The sequence below is a fragment of the Haliotis rubra genome, unplaced genomic scaffold (assembly GCF_003918875.1).
Source record: "Haliotis rubra isolate DU_JTF1 unplaced genomic scaffold, ASM391887v1 Scf3, whole genome shotgun sequence".
NCBI classification, from domain to species: domain Eukaryota; kingdom Metazoa; phylum Mollusca; class Gastropoda; order Lepetellida; family Haliotidae; genus Haliotis; species Haliotis rubra.
This window is the reverse complement of record NW_025766968.1, coordinates 3359176-3379175: the sequence shown is the minus strand read 5'-3', so window position 1 is coordinate 3379175 and position 20000 is coordinate 3359176. Positions and strand designations below refer to the sequence as shown.

General features: G+C 38.9%; 1 protein-coding gene across 1 annotated transcript; it reads right to left on the bottom strand.

Moving 5' to 3' along the window:
• Window positions 1-17019: 17019 nt before the first annotated feature.
• LOC124282426 lies at window positions 17020-19592 on the bottom strand. The gene is made up of 3 exons (XM_046718416.1): window positions 19268-19592; window positions 18117-18299; window positions 17020-17210 (listed from the first exon to the last, which is right to left on the bottom strand). Exons 1-3 carry the CDS (start codon window positions 19590-19592, stop codon window positions 17020-17022), a joined length of 699 nt encoding a protein of 232 aa, XP_046574372.1.
• Window positions 19593-20000: the final 408 nt, after the last annotated feature.

The window sequence follows — 20000 nt, the reverse complement described above, 5'->3', positions numbered from 1 at the left end:
TTTTTTGAGTGGAGTCCAAGTTTGGCAGCTTGGTCTGCCATTTCGTTGCCATGGACTCCAGATAAAGTGTATTTGATTTTTTTTATTTTGGTGGTATAGTATTCTTCTGTATATGTTATTTACATACAATCGTTAAAATTAATCCTCCTTACTTACATCTTATCATAACATCTCCTCTTACTGATACTCCAACAGGCTAAGTAGATTTGTTAACCAAAGGATTTATTCTATTTATAAATACACCGGTTAAAGCCATTTAATACAACATTCATATGAAATATGAAACATGTCGACCAGGAAGATTTTCTTATCACTTGTTGTGCAGATCCAGAAAACCGCGTGGAAGCGCTGGTCGAAATCTTACGGGAAGGAAATGGCTGGTATATAAACGACAGAAACTACAAAATTAAATGACCAAGGACATTTCAGAAGAAAGGATACTCAGCACAGTTAACGTTACAGACCTTCCAGAGTGTATTAGCACCATGCATTACCATCCAACCATCTACAGACCAACGTGAATTACTTATAATTGATTAATATAAAATAAAGAATCTACATTTTAACGGTTTTAAAATAAACTAAAATAACGTTTTCCCAATTATTTAATTCCCCGCAAGATGATAAATTCATTTGTTTTGACTTCAACATGCAGTCACGGTGACATATTGGCCAATCATCATGCTGATTGTAACGATTCCGCTGCTGAAGAGCACTGAGAGACAGACGACAGCTTTGGTTCTGTGTACTCTGGGAACATCACGGAGTATAGCTTGAGAGATATAGGCAAAGTGGTGGTGACAAAAATAAGATCTGAATGGCGAAAAATATCTAGTATTCTAACATTCTTTTTAAAAATAGATGTGCTTATACCTCAGACTGTTTCAATGCGTGTTTTGTAGACAAAAATATTTATGTTGACAACGCGTGGAACCGCGGTGGCTGAGCGGGTTAGGTGACTTACATCATGTTCTGCCGATTAGGTGGGACTCAACTCAACAAAAATTACTGGAATCTGTACTTTACGAAGAAAGTGTAATCCCAAATATAACACGTTACAATTTATTCTAACGGTTTTGATTAAACAATGTGTTTTGCAGCTTTGACTGAAACATTATCTCGTCACGCCCTGCTCTCAGTCTAAAACCGTATGGTCAGAAGTGCCACTACACCTACTTGTAAGCCACTTACAGATACAGAATTAAAACGCTACAGCTGGCAACAATAACAGATATCCAATACGATCAGTGGGTCAGGGCCTCCTTTTACAAAGCACTAAGGTGATCGTAAGTCACTAAGGTAACCTTAGTGCAATGTTAAAGAATGGGAGTTAAGGTTAACCTTAGTAAAGGGTGCTTCGTAAAAAAGGTGAGGTGAGGTGAGGTGAAATTGGGTTTTACGTCGTACTTGAGAATATTTCGCTCATATGACGACGTGCATGCGTGTGTATGTGTATGTGCGGCTGCTTGTACAAGCCCAGACTTAAGCTGGTTTTATAGTGCTAGCCCACTGAGATACCATACCGCAGAGAAGCATGAATACCCCACTCAGACACATTATACTGATTCCTAGCCGACCAGTCCTTGTTGTACCCAGTAATGCCGAGGCAGGGACCAACAAGTACCATATTTTCACGTCTTTTGGTATGACGCGTTTGGGGATCGAATCCGCGACCTTCCACTCTCTGGGTGAACGCTCTAACCACTACACCACGGATGCGGTCGCTTCGTGAAAGGAGCCCCAGGTGAATGAAATACGAAACTAGAGCACTGGCCTCGGGGAATTGTTTCCACGAGAAATGGAGATATATTGCCTATATTGAAAAGAAACATACGCCTGTGTGTAACGGGGCTAAGAATGAAAACCAGCCGAAAATGGTTGTTCGAATTATTTCATACGGGCTTTCTAGGCGTTATTACATACATCATACTTTGAGTATCTAACAACAGTGGGGCGTGCACATGTCATGGGTGTGTGTGTGCGGGGTGACGGTGTTATTGGGGGTGAGAATATCATGATATACAGTTATCAGCAGGGTGAAGTATCAAGTGTACAGTTTCTATTGTCCGACAGTGTGTTTAGAAAACACAAATTATATTAAATAGGCTTATGTTGATATGACCATTCTAATAATTATTATCAGCCCTATAACTAGACGAATACATGGAGGTGAAAATAACTATGAGCCTGGATGTATCTTATATATGCTTGTATATACAGTATTCTAATTATAAGTCTTTATGAAGTATGGTTTTCTTTAGAATTTGAGAGGATGCACGGTAAGTTGGAAAACTTATACAATGTATTGTCTATTACCCTTTAGTTGTTATTCTTTTAAGTTTATTTCCAAGTATGCTCTAAAAGCAAGCAGGCGAAACATTTTTGTTGTTACATTTGTTATCTTTGGGATTACACTTTCTTAGTAAAGTACAGATGCTAGTACTTTTGGGGTTGAGTCCCATCCGGGATTCGAACCCACACCCTCAGAGTCAGGCACCTAATAATAATTCGCCAGCACACAAAGTCCGCCGCCCAACCCGCCTAACCAACTCAGCCGCCACATGTGGACTTAGTGTGCTGGCGATTAGGTGCCAGACTCTGAGGGTGTGGGTTCGAATCCCAACCCCCCAAAAGTACTAGAATCTGTACTTTACTAAGAAATTATAATCCCAAATATAACATATGTTACATTTGACAACTTTCTAAATGGCATTTGTAATAAGTTTTGTTGTTGTTGTTGTTGTTTTGTTTGTGTGTTTGTTTGTTTTATAAAAGAGGACATTAACACGGATACTTTAAAGTTAATCAATTTACTTAAACACTAACACATTAAATAAATAAAATGAGTTATGAAGTATAAACGTGTATGCATCATATCATTAACATTTTGTAACGGCGTTTTAAGCTGATTCAATCCCCTTTACTTCCAACTTCTAAATGTCTATCAAAAACAACAATTATATCAAATGTATAATAGCTATCAACCCCAAACAGATTATTGAGATTAAAATCAACAGTAAGTAAGCGATAATTGGTCATCTTGCACGTGTAGGAACAATAAAACCCCTGACAAGTGAAATCCTGTCCTGCTATAGACAACACTAACAAAACACCTTGTCGATTTCAGGCGATGACGCAAACGATTACCCAACCACCCAGAGTCAATTACAATTGCCGGTGGCGTCAATCTAACGATTAAGATAAGACCGATTTCCGCTTCTACCGCGGTATAAAGAAATTTATGGCCCTTGTCAATCTTATCTTATCGCTGGTATGAGTTGTACAATGTTATGTCTCAGTGTATAACAATGTACATGATTACACCCTAGGGACATTAGTGTACATGCTCTAAAACGTTGTTACTTATTGTTGCATTTGTTATCTAGCGCTGTGTTGATGACTTTGCACGCATGTCCATTTCAATGGCGAAAGGTAAATAATGCAATTAATGACCTCCTGGAGGTAAACTGTTAGAAGTGTCCATTGAGCTGTTAGCCCCTTGATCTGGTAATCAATCAATGACATAGCGCTAATATGATAAGTCGCACCTGAGAGTGGCGTGTTGGGGCTAAATAATGACAACTACTAGCAAACACCTGCATGCTTCAGCTGATGTAAATGAGCATCTATATACACTCCTCTTTTGTCAAGGTGTTCGTTGTTAACACCGTACTCGTTATTGAACCATTCAGTTCATGACAACAACTGAATTGGTCTAACTCGTTTGAGCGGCATCGTTGAAGTTGGGAATTACAATACTGACACACTTTATGGATAACAACTTCAAAAGTTTATTTTTATTTAATAAATAAAAAAGAAGTTGTTAAAATGTTCTAGTGAAAAGTTTAGTTTTAATAAATATAACAAGTTGTTATCTATCAAAAGTTTTATTCAATAAATATCAACCAAGAAGTTGTTATCCAAGATATAAGGTTTTATTTAATAAATAAAAGAAGTTGCTATCCAAAAAGTTAGTCAATATTGTGATTTACTAATTTGGTTTAGACAACAAAAATGTACATATTTTCGTTTTTGAGGGAAACAGATGGTTCAGGTGCGATTTTTTGTGGTGCAGCCATGCGAGCAGCTTAACATGTAGTCCCGGAAATTCATTTATCATTTAAAAAGTATATTTAAAAATCTTAATTGGGCCAAGAACAATGTTTGATTTACAAGAGCTGATGCAATCTAGACTTGGAAAATACTTGAAGGGATGAGTTTGTATTCGTTCGTTAATATATTCTATATAGCCTGTGAGACAGACCACCCCAAAAGGAACGAGTTCCCACTGTTCTTGGGTTCGAATCCAAGATTAGCCCCGATTGTAAGGTCTGTCAGTGCCATGCCGGTGTTCGTGGATTTTACCAATAAAAACTAAAGATGTGTTCGAGTTTATTCGCCAGACTTTGGAATTTCCACATTCTTCATTCATTTTGCCTATCACGCACATACATGTAAAATATTGGACAAATCAAGTTAAAAACTAACTCACTCACTTATTCATTCAAAAATATTTACACGTGCATCATCATTGAGAATGTTTATCGTTACGTATGTAATCGGATATATTGTATTTTCAAATGAAATCAATATATATATACCACAATCAATAGAATGATTACTGCACAGATTAGCTCATATGACAATTACATACCATTTTTCAATTGTATTTTCGTGCTTACATTTGGAACGATTAGTCATGAATGACGGAAATCCCAATGTCTTAGAGACATGGGAACTCATTTATATTGCTAGATAAATACAATGATTTCATTACTCAATAAATCAGACCCAATTGACTATGTGCAGGTAATTGTTCCACCGTTTTGACAATCTCTTTATAAAGAAATAAGTGGCTGGGTGGATGAATCACGCTGAGAGGCGGCAATATTTAGCCCGGGGGAGTTAGGCAGTATCCCCCGATTACCGCACATCAGCAGCCCGTGGATTATGACTGATTCCTAATTCATCCCCCTAACCGCGAGTTTCACCCCTGGGGCTCGACCAGCCGTCCGGTCACACCAAGGATGGGCCGAACGTCGCATGCGGTAATTTCATTGTCCGGTTGATGTTGTGAACTGTTTAGTGAGAAGCTTAACGCCAGCGATCCCGCCATAATATTGTGCAATTATTGTTACATCGCCCGTGATTACCTCTCTCTCAATTACCTGGAAGCAAGCAAAGAGCAAATTTGAAAGGTTAATATAATCTCATTTCCTCGCGTTAAAGAGCGGGATGAGAATATGTTGACTTTACAGATTTTGTGGGTCGTTAACAAGCTTATCAAGACAAAACACTGAATAGACCAGAGCGAGAAAACTGGGAAATACACGACGCTGGATTATGTGGACATAATGGCGTTGATCAGTCTGTGATGGGCGTCAAAAGATATATACACAGAAATACTTTACAACTGTCACCGCTTGATGACTGACTTGATGATTATTTTATCAACACAGACAGATCATTTATTAAAGTCTCACCTCAATTTATACATAAAATACATATGGTACAAAAGCATAAAATCGTATACAAATAAAAAGTGAGCCACCGAAAATGGGTTATGAGAGATTATAAAATAATAAATTACATAAAATTGTACATAAAATCAAATACATAAAATACACAATAATATCAAGATGAATACTAATATATTGATATATTATTTACTTGTGTTGTTATGTTCATTATGCATACACACGTGCATAATATGGTTGTACGTCACAACATATTTTTAAGTATATGTGTTTTAGATTATGAATAAAACTATATTCACTCACTCAGTCACTCAATCATGTGGATTGGGTGGGGTAGGGAAGAGGAAGAGGTGAGTTCGTGGAATCCTGTTCTCCCTAACGGATAAAGATACACATAAGCAGCGGTTAACCACTTATGAAATGACAACCACACTTCATACACTCCCGTGAATAACGAGGTCCTAAAAAGTTGTACAACAAATAGTATACTATACATAGCACGATATCAGTGGTCAAAATTACGACCATTCTTGCGTAATAATCTCCACGTTGTTCTTTCTGCAAATCTGTAATTCTCCGAAGTAGAACCTTCTCGCAATTTATCTATATTTACTCAATACATCTGCGATATGAACACTTATCTCCTGAAGGTCTTCTATAAATACACCAATTAGGTCAGGTGGTCGTGAGTTTACATGTATTATGCAAAGGCATGCGATTTATGTATTTTCATTTACAAAGTTATATATTTGAAGTGTTACGGTTTTCAGGGTGACGTAATAGGCGTCTTAAAAACACAGATACGTCATTTTTGCTGATTTGGAGCTCAACGTACGAGTCAAGTATGCATGATAAATCACAACGAACCACCTGGAGATACTGTTAACAGTATAACTATAGCGAAACCTCAGGTATTTTCCATGACACCCGACTAATTATATCCCGGTTCCCCGAACTGCGCCATAGCCGTTGTTATCACATCACCTGTTGATTTCAGGTAATGTACACCTGTTCCACACAAAGCATGTCTCACTGCGGGTATGACGTTTAACGGAGCACGTGCGCCACGTGAATGGAAAACTGTATGACGTTGCACGCCCATCGAGATTTTGATGCAATTCGGGTTCCAATACTCAAGCTTAGTATTTCGATTTAAGGGTTTCAGGGATTTTTCTGACATCATCAGTGGAAATAAAACCCTAAATGGGTAGGTAACTGTTAAGAAAACAAGCTAAAAAAATCCCAAAGAACTTCAGAACTGAATTCAGTATTAATTTGGAGTGAGTGAGTTTAGTTTTATGCCGCTTTTAGCAATATTCCAGCAATATCACGGCAGGGACACCAGGAATGGGCTTCACACATTGTACCCATGTGGGGAATCGAACCCAGGTCTTCGGCGTGACGAGCCAACGCTTTAGTCAAGAGGATCAACTTCAAATATGCTCAGTAAAAGAAATTTAATGATGTTTGTATTTTGGGCCTGAGGTCCCTATATACTGAATAAAAATGTCTGTCTGCTTTGGTCACTAGACTACCCCACAGACCCCATTATATGTCAAAGAAATGTGAATGCAGAGCCCCTGTTAATTTGGAAGATGAAACATACAATCGTGGGAACCTAACGGTGCATTATACAATATTGTTTGCCAGTGTTTAATGATGGGGAAAACCAAGAAATGGTTATTCCATGGTGACTTATGTGATATGGGTATTACAGTTATATTATATAAGTTTCGGACGCTATTGTCCTTGAGCTAGTAACATTTTTGTGTGATGAACAAGGGGGGCAGTTCTGCGGATATACAACTTTTTTATTACAACATAAGCGACGTTTCGGTGTGGATACTAACAATCACTTGCTTGATATCGGTGTTGGCATCTACACAGAAACAGGGCGGTGGGGTAGCCTAGTGGTTAAAGCGTTCGCTCGTTACTCCGGAGACCCGTGTTCGATTCCCCACATGAGTAGTGTGTGAAGCCCAATTCTGGTGTCCTCCGCCGTGATATTGCTGGAATATTGCTAAAAGCGGCGTAAAACTAAACGCACTAACTCACTCACCCTACACCGAAACATATATTGTAATAAAGAAGTCGTATATCTATAGAACCATCCCCTTGTTCAATACTCTCAGCTTAGTAACTTTTTTATAAAGTTTGTAATTGTTTGGTCAAATCTAATTTTTTAAGTTTATACTTTATCTTGTCCAACAGATATCATCTGTTCATTTGCAACAATTCCGTTATATAAATAACCACAATCTGCAAAGCCTCTGTGATACATACACGTTCTGTCCTCTCACATAATAGTACACACAACAGCTTATACATGCTAATACTGGAGACAAAAGAACAGATATCGCAATGTGTATCAACGTGAAAAAAATGAATACTTGCGCGAAAATATCATACCATACCGTAATCTATATACACTCGAAACCTACCGACAATATAATAGAAAAATTCAATCGCGTTTCATTATTATCGAACTTGTTTTTTTCTCTTTTACTTATAAATGTATTGATAAATATCAATATTGGCAAACATTACCATATTTATAATATATTCTTGCACGTGTTGCAATATAATTGCTCTTCATAAACATGACAATCAAGTAATAAGGTTTAAGCACAAAATTTCAGTATAAATCTGAGGTTGTGATTCGCTGTTGAACATTATAACGAGGGGTAACCTGTTTTGATTTCTAATTATCAGTAAGAAGGTGACGTTTATGTCTACAAAATATTTACATGACTGGGTTAGGACAATGCTGCGTTTAACGAATTCAATTTTACCGTAATATGATGTTTTAATAACTACCGCTGAGGGAGATCATACATGTTTGTGAGACCTATCTCTTAATCCAGTTTAGAAGCAGCCATATAATTATATAGCGACCACCCGACGCGGGACTGCAGTTTTTATTAACCATGGCTCCCACAGGAGGGATCACCTGTATATGTGAGATCAAGTGATAGCAACATCATCAACCGGCTGGCTGGTTGAGGTCGGCGCTAGGAGGAGTGTGAGCGGGGGAGTTTAGTTTGACGGCGCTTTTAGCAATATTCCAGTAATATCACGACGGGGGACACAAGAAATGGGCTTCACATATTGTACCCATGTGGAGAATCGAACCCGGATCTTCGGCATGACGAGCGAACGCTTTAACCACTAGGCTACACCACCGCCTGGCGTTAGGATGAGATCTGATTTATATGGTATCCATGCACGTCCTTTCACACTGTAATGAGTGAGTGAGTGAGTGAGTGAGTGAGTGAGTTGGTTTTTACGCCGCCTTTAGCAGCATTCCAGCACTATCAAGGCGGGGAACACCAGAATTTGGCTTCACACAATGTGCCCATGTGGGGAATAGAACCCGGGTCTTCAGTGTGATGAGCGAACGCCTTAACCATCAGGCTACCCTACCGTCCCTACACTGTAATGAAATTACGTGATTGTGAATATGAATTTTCTTTAGGTCCGAATTTTTCATATTCAAATTGTAATTTTATTTACGTAAGAAGTCACAAAGACGAAATTGATTTCTGACATGCTTGTCGTAAAATACGACTGACGGGATCGTGTGATGAAGCTACTGACTTGCATGCTGGATGTAATCCTGTCCCAACTGCGTAGATCGATGCTCATGATGCCCATCACTGGTTTGTCTGGTCCAGACTCCATTATTCACAGACTGCTGTCACATAGCTAGGATATTGCTAGCGTGGCGTTATCAGTGAGTGAGTCTGTGGGTGAGTGAGTATAGTTTAACACCGCTTTCAGCAATATTCCAGCAATATCACGGCGGGTGACACCAGAAAATGGGCTTCACACATTGTACCCATGTGCATGGTGAATCAAACCCGGGCCTTCGGCGTGACGAGCGAACGCTTTAACCACTGGGCTACCCAACTGCCCCTGGTTCGTTATCAGCTATATGACAACGGTCTGAATGTAATCCAATCTGGACCAGACAGTCCAGTGATTGGCATAATGAGCATAGATCTACACTATTTCGATACGCTGACATAATGGGTAAACTCGGACATTTGTTAATCGTTGGAATTTATTTGAGAAACTACGCCGTCCGAATTAACAGGGTTCTACTGTACACGAACACATAATAATATAATACCCAGCGTGTTTGTATATTTGAAACGTTTTATGAATGAATGTCATAAATAGAATCTTCTTCACTCTGTTTCGTGCCTTTCACTTTCGAATGTCTAAAGCGATAACAACTTGGGTGTGTTAAAGAAACCTTATGTGTTGGGAATCATGCGTGTGTTTCCTGACGTCAGACGTTGCTAAGCAATCTGCGTCACCAACAACCACACGGAAGCGAACCCAACCGCGTGTATCAGCGCACAGACAATACATAGTGCAAACAACACATCCCACTCGCTATCTACGTACTACCTTACGAAGAGAGTTTACAGGTTTACAAAACATTCAATTTTCGTAAGGGTTACGTAATAAAAGGTTCGTCACACAAGTCGGAAGAAGCATGCATGTGACCTACTTAGAAAGCAGTGACTCTAAGTATACCTTCGTGGGTTTATTGTCAACAGTGCATTGACTAGCGTTACTCCCATATAGGGCTACACAAACAAGATAGCTTAAATAGTTCGGCATACTGTTCATTACAAACATTATTTCTTTGTTTTCAAGCAAGAGTAAAACATTCCGAAAATGTGTTACACACCAACTTAATATTGGAACGCATGCAATGCAGTAATAGATGTGAAATTACTACACTTAAATTATTTTTCAAATCATTTGAAAAGGGTAGGATTAGTGAGTGAGCTGCATTTGTACCAAGTAGTGTGCATGATCGTAACTCTCATTCCATAACATAGACTAACTAACTAACTAACTAACTAACTAACTAACTAACTAACTCCCGTACTATCTAACTAACTAACTAACTCACGTACTAACTAACTAACCCATGTACTAACTAACTAACTCCCGTACTATCTAACTCCTGTACTAACTAGCTAACTAACTAACTGCGCATTCGGTAAATATTTCACGGCATCCAGCATACTGCGCTACATCCGGGTACTACTTAACAGGGCACAGCATTCGGGGTACCAATAGAACGTTGGTCAGTAATTTTGGTATACGATGACCCACGCTCAGTCATATCAAACACTCAGGCCACCCGATTCTCTTTAGTCGCCTCATACAATCATGGGGTATACTTATAGGATTACTTCTTCACCGGAAGCCCCAAGGCATGAACATATAGGTATCTCGACAGAGAGGTAAATGTCGGCCCCAATAACCCCAATCGTGAGCCAGAACCCTATGAGATGCAGGGTTGGGCGCTGACGAGAAAGAAATACCTTTACGGGCCCTAAAATTGTAGTTTGGGTAATTAAGATAACTACTTTACAACGACGCCATTTTCCACTGTCCGCGAACAAAGTCAAACGCAACGCGAACAATAAAGATCCGAGTACTTGATGAACTTTCACTACACTATAATCAATAACACGGTTCTTTCGATGCATGAGTAAACATTAACTATAACAGTTCAACTCCATGCATGCAGATGTTCACACTTACACTGAACTAATTATCGGAACCATCCTCCGCCGGCTAAGTCTACAAGGCACACACTCTTTGTTAACATAAACCGCCACACCTCATGGGTAAAACGGAACAGTTGGGTTTAAGACCCCTTCAAACAGCATTGCAGTACCAGGGGTGCCTGCTTGATGTTGGAGGAAAGCCGAAAGTGATGCAGGTCCTACACGTTTACCACGGTGACACACCTTGAACTACAAAGGGGTGTACCCGTTTTCGAACCCAACATCTTAGTTTTTTAACAGGCCTAAGGGACGCAACTCTGCAAAGTGAATTGCAGTGCCAAAAGACGATTGATCTGCCAAAATAAAAATTATGTTCGGTTGAAAATAGAGCGCCAATGCCACATGATAATGCTTGCAGGAATTATCAAACGGGGAATAACGGTCCATCCATACCATATATGGACTTCTCACATTAAAAACACAACATCATTATATACAAAGATTGTTTAAGCAAGTTATATAATACCTTTTTCCAAATAAATAATGTACATAAAACACAGGTAACAAAAGCACACTGCTGAATGATACAGTACAACACGACTTTCTGACGAAGGTAAGAGATATTGCTAGTTGTTTTACTGCTGTCAGTTCTAAATATTACACCTGGCTCACCTACTATAATATCCTGTCAAATGCAACATTTTCAGTTACATCATGTGTGATGGGGCTAATGTGGGAAAACCAGTCTTAGCTCAGGTACATGTCATAATTAAAACACCCTGATCCATTGACCTGGATAATAATCGCATTGGAGCATGCACAAGTATTATTAAGGATTATAATAACCAAAAACCCCAATACAAATGTATATGGAAATATACAGCCATACAGGTACACATTTTTATTGAATTTCTAATGACTTTGAACCCCTGTAATGAAGTTAAATGCATCGAAGACTTCCTATATTTCTTAATTTTGATGGAAACAAAAATGAATAAAAAAAGCAGCGTCTCAGAAGCAAACATTTGGTTTTTACAGCTTTATACCAAACATAAATTCACCTTCAGATATTGATGATATTTAGTGACCTTTACTGAAAATAAGAATCTCTCCCATAAAGGTCTTCATGTGACATAACTGATGTCAAGTGGAACAGATCAGTGAAAATAACACACTAGAGCTGATTAAGTCCACATAAATCATAATGCGGACACTTTAGCCTTCAATAAATATTGTTATCTATTTACATACACCAATCTCAATAAAATATGATCTTTTACTCCAAGGAGGGGTGTACTGACTATAGTGATTATAATGAGATTGCGAAAACATGTAAACTGGGGCACTCTCTCTTTCCTGGTATAACCACTGAAGACAACAGTGTACAGCGTTCTGGTTACTTTCACCACACAACAGAGAACCTATGACAAGATAGTATATTCACCTTATCAAGATCTAACAAGTTGGCATATTTTTACTTGCCATCAATGCATTTCTATCAGGGGCTTCCGACAACAGCACCACAGTACAACTAGTGTTGGGAATCGGAAACGAAATCCACTATCAATGGGAGGACTTGTGGTGAACAATTATTGATTATAATCAAAATATAGTATGACCAGAAATTATTGAGAATTTTAGGAATAGGTTTAATTTGATTTTTAGTATAAACAACCTTGACCAGCTATCAAGTGCTTGGTCTCATTCAAGAGAGACAACCATGTTAATCCTTTTTCATTAGTTTGTGAAGAGTTATCCCCCTTTGTTTACTTACTAGCAGACGACATTTTCAGTGATCCTCAGTATGGATGATTTAGAGAAGAGGAAGTTGATTTTAGAGTATTATAACAAGGACATCAGATCAGCTAAAGTGATTTCAAATAGAACAGGCATCCCTTTGTCCACTGTTTATCGTGTTTTGAAAAATATTGCAAATGGATATGACATTGAGCACCAGGGAGGCGCAGGTAGGCCCAGAAAATTGACTGTCGGTGACAGGAGGTGGCTTAGTATTCTTGTTTCTAAAAACAAACGAAGGAGTTTAGAAAACTTAAGGCTGGATATGATTGATAGAGGAACTGTGGCTGTCTGTAAGGAGACAATTAGAACTGAGCTGCATGCAATGGGTTGGCAGAAAAGTCAAGGAATTCCATCACCGATCATGAAACCTGAACAAAAGGAGTGAAGGTTGAACTGGTGCTTACAGCACAGAAATTTTAATTGGGACAATGTGAATTTCTCAGATGAAAGTTCTGTGTGGCTGTTTCCTAATACACTGAAATTCTGGACCAAACAAACTGAAAAACCTTTGTATCAGCGCCCAAAGTACAGTCCAAAATTTAACGTGTGGGGTGGCATATCTGTGTTAGGGGCAACGCCCCTCTGTGTATTTGAAGGGAATATGAACAGTGAGCGGTACACAGATATTCTTGAGGGACATTTACTTCCATCTGCTCACGTGTTCTATGGAAATTTTTTGATTTTCCAGTAGGACAGCGACCCAAAACATCGTTCAAAGCATTCACAGGCCTGGTTTCGGACCCAAAATATGACATTATTAGATTGGCCAAGCTATAGCCCTGACCTAAATCCAATAGAAAATGTTTGGTGCCTTTTGAAGGAAAGTGTCAATAAGAAAAATCTGACAAATATTGGGACAGCATGGACCACGACTTTCTAACTTCTTTGATCAGTAGTATGCCCCGCCACATTGAAGCCTGCATTGCTGCCCATGGTGACTTGACAAAATACTAACTGTTCACCTGTCTTTGAATCTGGAGTTATGTTCTGCTAATATTCACATTTAATAAGTAAGTAATGAATGAAAATTATAAAAAAATTACAATCTTAAATTCTCAATAATTTCTGGTTGTACTGTATATACATTTTTAATGTTATCACCAATTGTAAGGGTTTTTCTCCAGTATTTTTTCTAATTAATGTTAATGTAATTATTTTGTTTATTTATACAACAAATGTTTATCAGTATATCTCATTATGTTCACAACAGGTGTACAATTTATTCACAGACAGGTTACAGTAATATTTACTGTAGTCATGAATATGAAACTATGAATACAATGCACTTAGGTTTACACTGTTGAGTGCAAGTTTGTTCGTGAATATTCATCAAATTTAATGGTTAGTTTACTTCATTCAAGTGTGTTATAGTAAACAACAAAATTCCGATTAATCAAAAATATGATTAAGATTTTGTACAATCGATAATTATTTTTAATCCTTCTTTCGATCGATTTTCGATTATTGTGTAACTTGTTTGAGTGGCCTTTAAGGTTGGTGTGAAGAACAATGACAGGTTTTTTATTACAAACAAGGCACCCCTTTGGTGTCATCACTTGCTTCAGCAAGGAGTTAGAATCTACACCAAAATGCCATGATAACTGTAATAAAAGTTACCCACCCATTAGAACTTGTCCTTGTTCATCAATATTTTAATCAAACCACGCCATAATCACCAACATCAACCTTTAGACAAGGGTTCCTGGGTTCCAATAATTACAAGATGGCAACCTGTCCTAGGATCTAATAGAAGTAATGCTGAGGTTCTGATGACTTAGAAATATAGAGGTAGGCAATTTCTTCTCCCCAAAATATTCAACAGCCATTTTGGATAATGACTAAAGTTGGCAGTATTCTGTATATATTTATACATAATACTATGTAACAAACAGTGGGCATCATTAAAAACTAGATTACATGGCACCTTAGACTAAGGTCATACATGTTATCATAACCTTTGTATCTGCTATAACTCTCATCAAGAGACCGCCTCAGTCTTTGTTTTTCATGCTTAATGTTGACAGCTAACATCTTGTGATTGTGAGTGAGTGAGTGTGTGAGTTTAGTTTTACGCCGCACTCAGCAATATCCCAGCTATATGGCGGCGGTCTGTAAATAATCGAGTCTGGACCAGACAATCCAGTGATCAACAGCATGAGTATCGATCTGTGATTGTGTCAGTAGGTGCTACTCTCATGCTAAGACAATTTGGATGTGGACAGATATATAGACCCACAGTTGAGATTGCTCAGCCCCCTGAAGAATAACTGTGCTGAAGAAAACATGGAATAACAACACAAACAATGTAAAGCCATTTGGCAAGACAGATCCATGTAGTTGAGCAAGGAGTATGGAGAAAAGTACAGGCTTTAAATATCCTTGTATCATCTAAACTACAAATAATTCTTTCCGCCTGAGATTCTAACTTACACACATTTCAGAAAGGCCTCTGGCTTATGTCTCCCGACATAATGACTTTCAGAAGATCTTTTAATATAAGTTGATTTATGGACTTTTCTGGCAAACTTGTGGAGGTTTACAAAAATAAAATCATACCTGTCAATAAGTATTGGCGTTATTAGTTTTCAGGAAGAGAAAAAAAGTCATTCAGATTATCCAATTTTCATTTGACATTTGTCATAAAGTGACAAAAATATCAATGAAAAAAAGGCTTGAGTGTGGAACTTAAATATTTTTCAACACAAAATTTCCCTAAATTTTAAAAGACTGTCACTAGTCCTAAGCTTTAGTCTGAAGGTCTCCAGCAAAAGTTGTAAATTTATTTCAGTGTGTAACATAAATATCCCATGCTGGTCTCACAATATGTAGCAAAGCCTAATTACAACTTTCACCATATATCACAGTTACCATGGTTACAGTCAAAATATCTCACATTTGTACAGAACATCTTACAGATATATACAAACACATCATATACATATTGCTGACCACCAACATAACCTATACACAGTAAAACAGTGTGAAATGCAGTAACACTTGATCATCACACCTACCCTGATGCACAAGCAAGGTGGTGGTGCCACCATAGACATCATTTAAGGTGAGACAATAGTCCTTCAGATTAACTGTTTGGCAAGCTAGTCTATCCTATAGCCTACATCCTATGGATCAATTCCTGGACAACTGAAAGGCGACCTAGTGTGGGTTCCATTCCTGGATAGAACTCAACCCCAGAAAGTACTTTACTGAGAAAGCTTAAGTCTTCATGCTTATGCATCCCTGGAGTAAGCCCCAAGCAAATGACAGGGTATTTTCAGCATAATCAGTTATTCTGAGTTTTCAGTTAAAACATTATATTACTCCAAGAAAGAAAAGGAAGAAAACATTGTACTGTCAGCCCTACAGAGACAACTGAAGTCAATCTGTTGTGTTCTCCACAACAAAGCAATGTGAAATATCCCTTAACCTTACTAGTCAGGACTGAGAACTGCTATAATGTACTTACAGGAACATGTTGCACTTGATCTGTTATCTCTCTTGGTTTGATATTTATCTTTTTGGCATTATTAAAAACATACATTAACAAAACAAAACATGCTCTAAATGTCTTGAAGACAATTATCATCCAGAGTTTCGTCATCAAGAAGGGACCACGATGTGTTCAGTCCAGTGATGTATTTTTGTTCTAAAGCTGACATCAGTCTCTCGTCAGAGCTGGAGGTCGACTGCAGCAGGTCGGGTTCAAGAGTTCTCTGCCCCTCGTTCTTGTCCTGTAACACACTCTTCTTGAACTGATGAAACCGAGCCATTATCTCATCATGAGTCGGCTCACTGCTTGTCTTGTTCTGGTCAGGGTCTGACTTGAATGGTGACTTACCCTGAAGCTGCAGACCCTCGCTCAAGGGAGCAAATGATTCATCCAATGACTGAAGCCTTTCTGGAGTAGCATCTTCGTCTAGAACATCCTCAAGGTCATCAAATGCCAACCTGACCTGACTCGAGTCAGCATCACCTACCTGAAACGATGTTCCAGCTCGGGAAGTATTCATAACGCCTCCTTTGCTGAACACGGGCATTGTCTGAGATACCCGCAGAGACAAAGCATCAGGAATAAACCTTGAAGATGGATCTAATGAAGAACTTCTATTGACTTTCTCTACTGACTGGGAAAAGGACTCTCCTGTAAAGACATGTATTTTGACTGTAAACGCGGAATTTGAGGTGTCTTGGTATGAAAAAGGTCATCAACAATATGGGATGATGAGCCTTTTGATGATTAATACTAATGATGACTTCAATAGGATGCCTTCTTCTCTCTCCTCCAGTGCCTCTGGAGAGAGTAAAATATCAGCTGTGAGATCGTCAAGAGTGGTGAACTCCTCATCATCCTGGAATAAGGTCCCATTGAATCCGTTCCACTGGTGTTGTGGTCCATCTGAATGACAAGGATTGACAAGAATAACAATCAAAATCATTCAGATAGTTTCATCAAACATTGGGCACAAACAAGAATATCTTGAGAGGGAGAAATAGCTGCATCCAACATTGTTCCCCAACCATTAGCAACATCATCAACATCTGTTTTACACTCTGTCAACCACATCATGATAACTGGCATACGATATGAATAATTAATGTTCCAGAACATTATTACCAACGAACTTAGGTATAAATACACAAGTTGCAGTCTAAACACTAAGAAACCTCTCTTAGACTAAATGAGTGAGGGAGGGAAGTGATTTAAATTTCAGCTACTGACATGACAGCAACACTGCACTGAAATTTACACAACACTGAGTGAGTGAGTGAGTGAGTGAGTGAGTTTAGTTTTACACCACACTCAGCAATATTCCAGCTATATGGTGGCGGTCTGTAAATAACTGAGTCTGGACCAGACAATTCAGTGATCAACAGCATGAGCATTGATCTGCGCAACTGGGAACCAATGACATGTGTCAACCAAGCCAGCGAGCCTGACCACCCGATCCCGTTAGTCACCTCTTACGACAACCATGGGTTACTGAAGGTTCATTCTAACCTGGACCTTCACGGGTTACACAACACTGAGACTTCATCAAAGAATAAACTGATCAAACAGTTAATAGGCTTACATTATGTTCTGTTTGTGACAAGAAATGGTTGTAAAATAGTTTTATTAAGAGAAACTATGTCAGTCTGGAAATCCCATCTCCTAGACCATACCTGGAGGGAAGGGTAGATGTGGAGGAAGTAATGTTCCTTATGGTTGGTCAATTTTGACAATTTCGGCAGGAACATTACAATCTGGATTCACAGATATGACAGTACATATAAACAGTCTATGAATGATATTGTATCATACCTCTAGTGGACCTGATGGCCTTGGCAGATTTGTTGATGCTGAGGTCCAGGGAAGCCGTCATCCGAGGTGAAGCTGCTGATATTTGTGGTGAGCCTGGAAGTGTCTCCCCGTCCAGGGATTGTCGCCACATCCGTCGGATCTCTGTCTCGAGATGGCTCCCAATCTTCCTCTCTGGGGACTTGACTGCAAGCACAGACAATAACATGGATGTGCACAGTACACACTACTTCAGTACTGGGGTGAATACTGGGAGTATTTCACCATTGCAATAGTATTCCTCACTACAGCAGTAGCTTTTCCTTCCTTTAGCATCTCAAAAACAAAGGGAAGTAACTCTACTCCCTACTTGTCATTATCCCTGCCAACAAACACATTTAGGTATTAAATATTCTCATAATTTATGTTGTAATTTGTACTTTTTGAAACTATCTGCATCCTATCTACAAAACCACTGGCATTTCTAAATTCATACTGATATAATACCAGCACATAGCAAACAATTGCAATACATCAACAGTTTGATATATCGTTATTCACTTCACTACTGAAACAGTAATTAGATAGAAATACCTGTCTTACTAAAACAAATAATCTTCTTGATTTTATTATCCATGTTTATCACCTAGAGACATTGATGCTGGTAATTGAAAAAGAAATTGCTGTTTGAAGACCTGTCATTAAGTACGTAAATTCCCAATTACCTCACACTTTTCACAATAGTTCTGTCCTATCACAACAGGGGACACCGAGAATGAGTGCACATGCTTGTCATGTAGGGACAAGGCTTGATTTAGTGCTTTGTTACTTGAACTGGTGCAACCCAATATTACAAAGTGCAACCTAGTTACTGGTCTAACTTGCACCAGGTGCAACTCAATTTTTGAGTAGGCAAACTCTGAATAAAACATCTAAATAATTTACTAGCATATTTCTTACATTACATATTGCAATAAAAGCAGTGCAACTAGAACTTGGCTGCAACTATGTTTTATCTTAGGTTGCACCTGGTGCAAGTAGGTTAACATCTCTTAAAACGAGCTGTTGGGGATTAAAACCTTGGTCTTTAGAAATAATCAGAGATTTGGCTACATCACTGACCCTACTGTTCTTACAGTGCTCAGTAGATGTATCTATAGAAAGTTTGTACTCACTGCTATTCTGGCTTGGTGACAAAGGAATGTCCGTCTGATGAACAGATGTTGCGACACCCCGGGATGGAGATGTGACTGTTGTCCCTGATGCTGCCTCTCGCTCTGCTGATTGTCCATCCACACCTGCCCCATCCTCAATGCAAACAGACTTTGCAAGTTCCTCTGACAGATGCGACACATCTTGTGCTGTTCGGTGCAAGTCCTCCAATGAACTCGAGTTTGGAAAGACGGGATGACTGAGGTGCTTGTCAGGTGGAGAATGGACAACTTTCCGTAACCTTGGGCCTCCATGCTGACCAATCTCGGGAGATACGTCTTCAGGCATGTCAGGATGTCTAAACACTTTACCATCCGTACTCCTGTACAAAGCATGATGGGGTTTCTGTCCTGACGTAGGAATTGGTGGCCCATTTTTCACAAAGACAAACGGTACACCAGGATACCTGAAAGCATCTGGATCCTGTTTCTCCACCGGACTACGCTGTACAGGGCCAGATGAAGATGCTGATGATGGCTCGTGCAGTTTGAAGCCGCCTCCCACAAAACTACATGGCAATCTTTCTATTGTTTTTTTCTGAACCTCTTTCAAAATCCGATTTTTCTAAATATTCCTCTCTGTCCAAACTCTTGCTAACATCTTCTATCAATGAAACATTTTGTCCTTTGCTGGAATATCTATCCTGCTGTGCCTCCAGTTTATGGTGCTTGTGGTTGTTGTTGCTTGAATTTAGAT

Excerpts from the sequence above, each read along its gene's own strand:
- LOC124282426 (XM_046718416.1), bottom strand. The coding sequence starts at position 19,592 with ATGCCTGAAGACGTATCTCCCGAGATTGGTCAGCATGGAGGCCCAAGG. Across the intron at positions 18,300-19,267 it reads GTCACCAAGCCAGAATAGCA|TCAAGTCCCCAGAGAGGAAG; the intron begins GTGAGTACAAAC and ends CTGTGCTTGCAG. Across the intron at positions 17,211-18,116 it reads GGCCATCAGGTCCACTAGAG|ATGGACCACAACACCAGTGG; the intron begins GTATGATACAAT and ends CTTGTCATTCAG.